Source organism: Pipistrellus kuhlii, unplaced genomic scaffold (assembly GCF_014108245.1).
Source record: "Pipistrellus kuhlii isolate mPipKuh1 unplaced genomic scaffold, mPipKuh1.p scaffold_m20_p_41, whole genome shotgun sequence".
Classification (NCBI taxonomy): Eukaryota; Metazoa; Chordata; class Mammalia; order Chiroptera; family Vespertilionidae; genus Pipistrellus; species Pipistrellus kuhlii.
The window spans coordinates 3,590,631-3,601,595 of record NW_023425542.1 but is presented as its reverse complement, the minus strand read 5'-3'; the positions used below and the strand labels follow the sequence as shown (position 1 = coordinate 3,601,595).

The 10,965-nt window shown below is 50.9% G+C and overlaps 1 protein-coding gene across 5 annotated transcripts in view; it reads left to right on the top strand.

Moving 5' to 3' along the window:
• Positions 1–10,965, top strand: part of EVL (Enah/Vasp-like) — a 113,767-nt gene that overhangs the window by 74,323 nt on the left and 28,479 nt on the right. For all 5 annotated transcript variants that reach the window (XM_036411757.2, XM_036411754.1, XM_036411755.1 and 2 more), the window contains exons 2-3: positions 331–499; positions 6,135–6,312. In XM_036411757.2, the coding sequence (XP_036267650.1) occupies positions 331–499; positions 6,135–6,312 (347 nt within the window). The remainder of the gene's footprint in view (positions 1–330; positions 500–6,134; positions 6,313–10,965) is intronic.

Sequence of the window (10,965 nt, the reverse complement as noted above, 5' to 3'; positions counted from 1 at the left end):
CTTGTTTCACACAGTGCCTGGAGGACTGGAGACACTTGGCCAATTGTCACTGTAATTCCTTCCGCATTCAAGCGCCTTTTCCCCTAAAAGGAACGCTGTGCGGCTTTTCCACGCCATTGAGAGTGTTGGCACAGCACACTCCCCTCCAGGCCTGGGGCCTCTGGAGGACTCCCCCCTCCCAGAGCAGCCCTCTCACAGACTGCGGGAAGCTCTGGCAGTCAGGAGGGTCTCTGCAGCAAATGGCAGGTGGCCTCTGGCTCCGAGAACGGCAAAGCCAGCTTCCATCCCTCGTGGCTGCCCCTGACACTTACGTTTTCTCTTGCTCTGCAGTGAACAGAGCATCTGCCAAGCCCGGGCCTCCGTGATGGTCTACGATGACACCAGTAAGAAATGGGTACCTATCAAACCCGGCCAGCAGGGTTTCAGCCGGATCAACATCTACCACAACACTGCCAGCAGCACCTTCAGAGTGGTCGGAGTGAAGCTGCAGGATCAGCAGGTGAGTGCCGGAGCCACCAGTGACACCCGAGCCTGTGCGCACCCACACGTACACGCATAAACACACACGTGCACACAGAAGTGAAAAGAGGCCCAGGAAGTAAGGTCAGGTTTGGAGTCAGAAGATCTGGGTTCAGATTCTGACCCCATTCTCCAATGAGGCCTTGAGCAAATTATATTTTCTGAACACCATTTTTCACATCTGTCTCATAGAGGTGGTACCCACATCCTGCATACTTCTGTGTGATAATGTAACAGAATAAAACAATAGATATGAACAGCTTTGAAAAATATATTGTACAAATATATTAGTTTTATTCTAAACATGAGTAATATGACAATAAAAAATTTTTTGTTCGACCCCCTAAGTCAAGCATGTCAAATTCAAAGGCTAACACAGGCCAAATAAACAAGGTTTAAGTTTTAAGTTATGTGGGCCGCAAAAAAAAAAAAAACCACAAGAGTTTCAATTTTCATAGAAACATAGGTTTATTTCGATAGAGACATGCTGAATACAAAGGGCTGAAATAAGTGAGTAATCATTAACATAAAATAATAGAACATTTGAATAAAAATTAATATTTTTCTTGAACATTAACTTACCAGGCACTGAATAACTGCACAAGTTAATAAGCGTAACACAAATAAGCCTATTTTCCTTGTTCTCTGAAAGTGAAATATTTTCTGTCGCACACACCAAACAAGTCAGTCCAAGACTAATGATGTGGCAAGCAGCTGCTGAAATTTTCACTGCTGGTATTAGTGGAGAGAAATGGTGTATCTGTGCGGAAGGGAAATGAATACAGCATGATTATAGTAATTGGTCATTAGTGAACATTACAATTATTAATAATTATGTATAACAGGGTATTGTAGAAATTAAGTTACAAAATTTTTATTAAAAAGATTCTTACATACTGTTATATTGGCTGGGCCACAAAAATATTCGTTGTGGGCCAGTTGCGGCCTGCAGGCCGCAAGTTTGTCATGCTTGCCCTAAGTCTTACTTTGGAAGGAACAGCAAGTTGATTTAAAGAATTTGGGGTCATTGCTCTCCCTAATAGTACATCCCAAACATATCAGATAAGGTAGTTTGTGAGGGAACCTGGTAAGTACCTCCACAGATGCAGGGTGAGTCCACCTATGTCAGGAACAGTCGTGCACACATAAGTAAGTCGGAGCAGTCTAATGGGTCAAGGACCAGAATAGACGTGGAGAAAGGGCTCGTGTGGCCTAACCACGGGGACTCTGGTTAGTGCTTTAGTGCTCGCCCCTCTCTCTTAGAGATTGAAAGGGACACATTTAGCAGTGAAGTCAACAGACCTGTGGTTTCAGCATTTGTGAAACACTCGACCTAAATAGCCTCTCCAGCATCCTCGGTTGGCCAGGCCTTGGCTAAGCTAAGCAGCAGGTTAGCCGCTATCTGCAAGAATCAGCATGTTAGCAATTAGAAAAGAGAGGACCGCTCTGGCTGGTGTGCCCTAGTGGTTAGAGTGTCAGCCTACACACGGAAGGGTCACAAGTTTGATTCCTGGTCAAAGGCACAGACCTGGGTTGCAGGTTCAATCCCTGGCCCAGGTGCATGTGGGAAGCAACCAATCGATGTCTCTCTCCCTCTCTTTCTCTCTCTCTCTCTCTCACTCTCTTTCCCTCTCTCTCACTCTCCCCCTCTTGTCCCCACTCCTTCTCTTCCACTATCTCTAAAAATCAATGGGGAAAATATTCTTGGGTGAGGATTTTAAAAAAAGAAAAGAGAGAACAGAAACTTAAGACTATTTTTAGTGACTGCCAGTTGACTGTGTTTCTGCTTTGGCCAAAATAGCCTTAAGTTTCAGATTCTGTGGCTGAAAGGGACGTCCCCACTTCAGGACTCCTGACTAAAGGTAGTCTCTCTAGCCTGGAACTCTTGGTACCTTCAGAGGCATCCCTTTCCCTGTTGACAAGCTGACTGGTAAGAAGGTTTCTCTGAAAACCACCTAGAAGCAGCTTCCTTGTTCTTCCAGCTCATCGGCTCTAGCTCTGCCTTATAGAGGTACACCGCACCATGCATTGAAGGATATATATTATAGATCCTTAGTTCCCATTATGGTGGCAGCCAAAACATCTTACCCATTTTCATAACATACCCATGGGCGGGGCTGACGTGGGCATGCCACTCTGGTACTTGCCTTTGGCATAAGGCGAGTTACCCAGTGCAGTTTCCGAATCAAGTGGGTGTCCCTAAGTGATTGCTTTCATATGACCAGTTCTCCACTCCCTTCATGCCTCTTGGTTGCCCTTCAGGGTGCTCTGGGGAGATGGAAGGTACGCTGGAGGGGGCACGGGACTGGAGAACAGGATTCCCGGACACTAGCGCTCACCTTGTTCCCAGGAGGCTCCGCACCTCGCTGCCTCCTGCAGAGGAAACCACAGGGCAGGGCTCATTTGGGAGGAGGACTTCCCGTGCAGGAGACTCTGGCAGCAGCCCTAGGTGACCGCTGGACGCATGCATAGTCCTCTGGGCTGGTGGTTTCTCCCTTTCAATATCCTATATGATAAAAGGCTAATATGCAAATTGTCCCCTTGACCGGGAGTTCAACCAGGGGTCAAGACCAGCTAGCCAAACACCCACGGCCCCTCCCCCGGCCAGCCCAGCTCATTTGGCCTCAATTGGGGCAGGCCAGCTGGATCCTACTCATGCACAAATTCGTGTACCAGGCCTGTAGTTTATAATATATCACTCCACTCTCTTCTGGCCTGCAGGATTTCTGCTGAGAAATCTGATAATAATCCAATGGTGTTTCCTTTATAGGTTGCCATCATTTTTTCCCTGGCTGCCTTGATAATTTTTTCTTTACCATTAACTTTTGACAATTTAGAACGTGTCTTGGAGAAGTAGTTTTTGTGTTGAGATAATTAGCCATTCTAATAGCATCTCATACTCAAATACCCAATTCCTTACGTAGGTTTGGGAAGTTCTCATCAATTATTTCTTTGAATAGGCTCTCTGTTCCCTTCTCCTTCTGGGATACCCATTTTTCTAATGGAATCAGATCGTTCTCATAGAGTTCTTTCACTTTTTTAACTCTTAGTTCTCTCCTTAGTCCACCTGAATCATTTCCAGATTTCTGTCTTCGAGCTCATGAACTCTTTCTTCCACCTTGCCTGCTCTATTTCCAACGCTCCCTAATGCAGTCTTCATCTCATTTATTGAGGTCTTCAGTTTCAGAATTTGTTTGGATATATATATATATATATATATATATATATATATATTACTAATATATATATTAATTTTATTCCTGAGCTCATTGAACTGCCTTTCTAAATTTTCTTGTATCTTGTTGAGTTTCTTCATTACTGTGTCTTGAATTCTCTGTCATTTGCATATCAGTCTTCCATGACTTTGAGGTTGGTTTCTGGAGACTTGTCATTTTCTGTACACTGGGATAGATAGACTCTTCTTGTTCAGGTACTGTTTGAACTTAATTCAGCAGATTGATAATTAGAGATCTTTCTTTTGTTTCCCAGTAGATGGTGCTGTAGAGCAAGTTTTGTTTTCTCTTACCAGCACTACTTGCACCTCCTGGTTGCAACAGGTGTGGAAATTGACTCCTGTGGGTGTCCCCACTCTGTCCAGGTTGCCTCAGTCTCAGGCACCACCACTGTGGCAGGTTTGGGGGAGCCAGGTTCTGGAGCAGCAGCACTGACTCCTGTACTAGTGGCCTTGTAGCCCCAGGCACCATTGTGCTATTAGAGGCATCTCCATAACTGCTCCTTCTGCCTCTGTGTTCCCAGCAGTGGGGGGGAGAAGAGGGAAAGGGAGCTGGCTTTATGGGCACCAACCCTGCTTCTGCCCTGCTTACCTTCCTCTGGACCATAGTGTGGGGCCACCCCTGACTCCTCCACTGCTACTGTATTAGCTGGGCCTTGGCAGCTGCTGAACTACACCTGCAGGCATTGTCCCTATAGATGCTGCTGTAGAGCAAGCTTACCTTCCTTCTGTCCCATATCCATGCAGGTTTCAGTACATCCGCCCTCAGGTGTACGGATATGTGGGTCTCTCAGGCATGTTTTTGTGCTGAGCAGAGGAACCTTTTCTGGATTATAGATATCTGATGGAACTTTAAGGGGAGATAGATACCAAGGGCTCTTCTTACTCTGCCATGATCCTGACGTGAGAAGAGTTTTTGGAAGCATAAACTGATAGAGCCTTCCGAAAAATAGTTAGACAGACTGTATCAACTCAGTACACACCTGCGTCCACTAAAAGGCATGTCTGAAAATACTCAATTTTATTAATAACTGACAGCTAGAAACTGCACAGATGTCTACGAACCAGACAATGGATTGGTTATTTATGATATATCAAAAGATGAAATGTGCCCTGGCTGCTGTTGCTCAGTGGTTAGAGCTCCTGAGCACCAAAGGGTCACATGGTTGATTCCCAGTCAGGAAATATATCCAGGTTGTGGATCCCACCACCATTGGGGTGTGTATGTGAGGCAACCTATTGATGTTGCTCTCTCACATCAATGTTTCTCTCTCTCCCAAACCTTCCTATCTCTAAAATCAATGAAAAACACATCCTTGTGAGGTTTTTTTTTTAAAGATGAAATGTTACTAATAGATGTTTCTCTCTCTTCCTCTCTCTAAAATATAAGGCAAAATATTATGTAGCGATGAATAAGAATTAAATATTTATAAATGTAATAACATGGATGAATCTCGTAGACATTATGTTGAGTGAAAGAAGAGTATATGCCATAAGAATCTACGTCTGTATAGTTCAAGGGCAGGTGAAAGTAACTCATGGTGATAATGGTCAGAAACACAGTCACCATGCAGAGGGGTCAGGGACACAGAATAATGCTCCAGGCCTCGCACCCCTTCGTGAGCCCCACTGGCTAACAATCCTGTCCCATGTCTGAAGGAGAAGGTTAGAGGCCATGCGGGCCTGGCGTGGAAACCCTGCCTGCTGTGAGCACCTGAAGGTCCGGTTCTAGCTGCGCTCTGTAGCTTGCCCTGGTGGGCCTGGCATTGAGCTGGCAGTCAGTTGATATTTCTTGCTTGATTAATAATAAAGGTATTAATGCTTACATTGGTGTGGCACGTTTTAACTTTTCCAAGTGATCCTGCTAACTACGGGCCCATTTATTAGTGCAGCCCAAGTACTAGACTTAATGCAAAGGGCGCTGGAAGGCCTAAGTAGGAATTGGAGAAGACCCTTGCCCTTCGGATCTCCGTGTCTATAAGTCTGGATAAGCTGTGCATCACGGTGGGGCCTTTGCAGTAATCCCATGAGGGCAGTACAGCCAGGATTGCCATCCCCCTTTTATAATTGCGGAACCTGAGCCCCGGAGAGGTGCGGTGACCACTGGGGCGACACAGCTGGAAGGACCCAAGGAGCCCGACTCCCAGCTCAGGGCTCTCCTCTGGGTGCTGTGACCGCACAGCATTACAGTTCAATGACGTGACCAGAGATCCTGTGGGAAAGCCGCCTGGGCGTGCTCTCCTCTGCCTGTGACTTACCCCCCCCCCCCCCATCCTGTCCTCTGGTAGCCCCTGGGGACACACTATCCTTGCCTCATCGCCACTCCCTCCAGCTCACTGACCTTTTATTTATTTACGCGCATTTCTCGCTCTTTTTCCTCCAGGTTGTGATCAATTATTCAATCGTGAAAGGGCTGAAGTACAATCAGGCGACACCAACCTTCCACCAGTGGCGAGACGCCCGCCAGGTCTATGGCTTGAACTTCGCCAGTAAGGAGGAGGCGACCACGTTCTCCAACGCCATGCTGTTTGCCCTCAACATCATGAATTCCCAGGAAGGAGGTAAGCGGGGCTCTGCCCCATCTGCGGCTGCGCCGAGCTCCTCTCCTGTTCCCGGAGCCGCCCACAGCTCTGGCTCTCGGGCGCCCTCCTTCCCACCTGCGCTGAGCTGGCGCGTAGGAGCTGCCACCCGCCTGTAGGTTTAACGGGAAACGCATGGTGTTGACATCTCTCGCCGATGATGAGATGCAGACCTGCGCTGATGTGTTCCTAGGAGTATATGTCCAGGCCTATGTCACACTGGTCACCTGCTTCCAGGTTCCAGATCCAAACTCAGCAGAGGTGGGAGGGAGGAAGCAACCATTTATTCTTTAATTCGATTACTTATGCCTAACAAACTTTAACTAAACATTGACCAAGCGTAAGAACCTGGTGGGCAGAATATATAAGAAGTGAATCGATGAATCATAAGCTGCCAATTACGCTGTCCTAAGTCCTCGGGAAGGTGCGAGCACAGGAAGGGAAACAAGTAACTGCCCATCTGGGCTGCCAAGGAGGCTTCGACAGGTGGCGGCATTTGAAGGATGAGGGGGTCACAAGGCAGAGTGGGGGCAGGCCTGAGGCAGAGGGAGCAGCACACACAGGGCACCCGGGCATGAAAGCTGGGGGGGGGGCGGGTGCTAAGAAGGCACTGCAGCGTTCCCGTTGCCCGGGGTGCAGGTGGAGAGGGGGCTGGAAAGGAACCCAGAAGGTGGGGGGCTCACAGTGAAAGGTCCCACAACCTGAAGACTTGGGTGCACTTGATACTTCTGCAGACGGTGGGTGGGTGGGTGGGGAGGGGGGTGCTAGCAGAAGTTCCTAAGTAGGTAGGTAAAGCGATGAGCAGAAAATACATGTGGCTTGAATTGGAAATTTGCAGCGTTAGCTTAGAGGGCGGACAGAGGCTTCAATAGCCACGGGCATGGTCCTGCACTTGGTTAGAGACCCCACCTTGCTGGAGCCTGGGACCCACGGCTGGGGCTGAGCACTGGTTCTGCCGAGGGGCCCTGGGACAATGGCTTCATTCTTCTGCGCTTCACTTCCTTATCTGTGAAGGGGGGTTACTATGGGGTAATTTTTACATTTAACTGACTAGACTAAAATGTTTGGCAGACTGCCTGACACATATCGACCGCCCGTGTTAGTATTGTGGTACAATAATTTCTGTCGCTGCTGCCAGACTGGGGTGGGAAGTGGGGAGTCGTGGTACTGAGAACCTGGGGGAGCAAGCAGACGTCTATTGTCCTGTACGCTGCCGCTGTGCGACCAGATTCAGCCCTAGGGAAGACGGTTGTATGGTGGTTTTGTTTTGTTTGTAAATGAACGTGTTTTTAGTACGCTTCCCATAAGTCTTACACAGAAGAGGTACGTACAGAGGTCTTTCCCCTCTTGAAGTGGCTCCAAAGTGTGTGGATTTTCTGCTGCGGACTTGGGGCGCGTGCTGGGGCAGCTGCTCATCCACGACGTGTGGAATGGTCTGAGCAGGGCTGAAACATGGTAGGCACCAGATGAACAAATGCTCATTAAACGTTGCCACCCAAGAGCCTTGAGCCTTGTGGTAAAAGGAGCTGAGTTGAAGGTTCTGATCTGAACTGCCTCACCTGCCCCAGGATGTGAGTTCAGCTCTGTTTTAACATCTGGATACCTTGAGGGTCAAAACACAAGGTTTCAATTAAGTCAGACAACTAACTTTCAAAGCAACTGCTTGCATTAAATAAAAACCTAGTTACTTTATTAAGTTCACCATAGAATCACAAGGAAAGCAGTTAATGCACCTGTTACTGTTTTCACATAAGAAACCTGTGACCCGTTATGAGGAATAACTTCCTGGTGTCGGCAGGAGCTCAGATTCAGAGCCCAGACCTCTCTGCCGGGGCGAAGGGGTGTCTTTGTTGTGGGGAGTGGGTCACAGTGTGAGTGGCCTGGTCTCACACGTGCATCCTGAGTAGCAGGTGCCCGTCTGGGCCCATCGGCCGTGGCAGCTCTGCTTCTGCGGGCGGCGAGCTGCTGCGGAGGGGGCCCCGCGCCCACCGAGGGCTGTGCTGCTCCTTCCCTCAGGGATCGGCTGTGGCCAGTGCGTGCTCCAGCCTGAGACGGACAGCTGAGGTTTTACACGTGTGCGCCAGGACAACCGGGAATCTTTTAACAACAGCAGTTTTGCCGGCATTTGAACTTCCAGGCTGTGTGTCCGTGGTCGGTTGCTGTGGCTGCGGGGTGGGACTCCATGGTGCGGCTGTGCCACACGGTCCAGCCTCCCTGCTCGGCAGTTCGGCCTCTGCGCTGGGCCCCGCGCAGGCAGCCTCTCTCTCCCCCACCAGCTGCTGCGGAGGCCTGGCTGCCAGCTCCCTGGCCTTCCTTCCCGGCGGGGGCAGTGTGTAATAGTGAAGAAAGCATTAGCTTGGTGGCAGCGAGAGCGTCTATCCAGCCTCTACCCTGACACCTATTTCATCAGGGGGTTGTGAAGATTAAACTTGCAATGTTTATAGAGCCCTTGGCGTGCAGTGCCTGGCAGAGGGGCCGGGGTGAGGACACCGTGTCCCTCCCCGTCCACATCCAAAGAAGCAGCACGGTGAGGCGGAAGTGCACACCTCGGAGCCTGGGTGTCCTGGTGCCGAGTACGCCTCCCATCTCCCCTGTCCCCGCTGCCCTCTGTGCCTCCCTTCTGATACCAGAGGGTGGGTTCCCGCCTACTTCAGATGCCAGCAGGGACCCGTGTCCGTCACCGGTGCTTCTGACCACTGCGCTGTAAATCGGAGTTCCCACACCCCGCCCCCCAGGGGGCTCAGTTTATTTCACAGAGCTCAGGAAGACCTTTTACACACTAGGTCACTGGTTTCTGGTAAAGGATGTAACCGGAACAGCCAAATGAGCCAGACGCCTGGGGCCAGGTGGGGGGGAGGGGTGTGAGCACCGTGCCTCTGGGTGCTCCACTCCACACTCTCCCACTGACCAACAGTGTGACTGAGCAAGTCCCTTCTGTGAAAGCGGACAGGATCGGGCACTGAGGGTTAGAGGATTACCTGACACAATACCGGTGTGGGCACCTCCTCGCTGTCCTGTCCAGCTGTTTCCTTCGGCTGCCCCACCCTGCCCACGCTCTTTCCAGATCCAGTCCTTTGTTCCCAGGTCCAGTAGTCATCCTCAACACTGCTTTAGTTATCCTCAAACTTCTCCCCTGGTTATAGACCGACTCATTGTCCAGGAGAGCAGGGCCAACTGATGGGATCCAGCCACCTTCTGGAGAGAATTTCTAGGAAAACCTTCATCCTCAAAGCCCCTGTTGCGGGGGAGACCATAGTTGAGGCCCAGGTGGGGCTGGGGAGTGGGGTGGGGAAGGAGTCTCAGGCGTAGGGAAACAGCACCTACATTTTGCAGACAAAGCTAAGCCCGCTGAGGGCAGCACCTGTGCTGGGTCACTCAGCAAGGTGGGCAGAGCTGGGGCCTGCACCTCAGGTTTCTCCCTCCAGCCCAGGAGGCTCAGGTTTGACACACCCACTCCTTCCTAAGAAAGCCTTTCCCTGACCTGGCTGCTGTGAGGCTGGAGGAGGGGAGCTGAGGACAGAAGCAGTATTCAGGAGGGGGAGTTCTCACCACTGAAATCCAGGCAGATCCTCCCCGTGGGTGGAGCCACCTGCCCTGGCGGCTAAGTTTCCGCAGCGTTCTCCCTCAGGAGCCATGCTATCCTTCAGCTCACGCTCCAGCGGCCTCCCCTGCCTTACTGTCAGCTCAGGACAGAGGGGGGCGACTCCAGACCAAAACAGGTTTTCTGTCTCAGCTCCCACCAAGATTACCCCAAGAAACTTCCCAGGTCAGAAGGTCCAACAACCCCTAATCATCACCGTCACAGATACTCCCAGGAGGAGGCACAGATACTCCCAGGAGGAGGCAGGAGTGACCAGGGGAGCTGGCCATGCTTCATGTGACTGAGCCTGAGCATATCAGAGAGAGGGAGAAAAAGCCCCAGAGCCTCCCTCGGCATTATAGTAGGCCATCCCCTCAGACTCCCAGGGCCTGGGCTCAGGGACACACCCAGTAGGCTGAGCGGGGAGGGACGCTGGGGTACGTGTCCCAGCACCCGGACTTCTGAGGCAGGACAGGCCCGTGGGACAGCAGCGTGGAGTTCATTCACAGAGTCGGAGTCGGGAGCCGCCGGCTCTCTGACCTTGCGCAGGACTCTGTCCAAGCCTGTAAACGACGTGATGATGTTTACTTCCGGTGAGGTCAGGGTGTACCAAAGCATAGGTTGATGGTGGGAGCTCTGAAGACGCGCTGACCAGGGCAGCTGTGCCTGGAATTGAGGAGTTCAAGCCTCTGGCGTGCAGGCTCAGCCCGTGTGGATTTCCTCCAGAGGCCTGAGCTGGGCCCGCGGTTAGCAGTGGGAGCCTCCGGTGCTGAGGCAGGTGTTGGGGGGCTGGGCAGGACTGGAGCAGAAGCAGAACAGTCAAGGGCACCTTTGTTTCCAGTTTGGGGTTGAATGCAAAGAATTTCAAACTGGTCATGTTGGGGAGTTCCAGGGGCCTCGCCCTGACGCGGCTGGAGTGGCTCCACTCTATTTTCCCGCCGGGGCTCTGAGTCTGAGAAAAGGAAAAGTGGGCCCACCTGGCAGCTTAGTGGGGTGCACGTGGGGTGGATTAGAACCCGGGGAAGCGCTTGTTTCCATCAGCCTAAGATTTAACA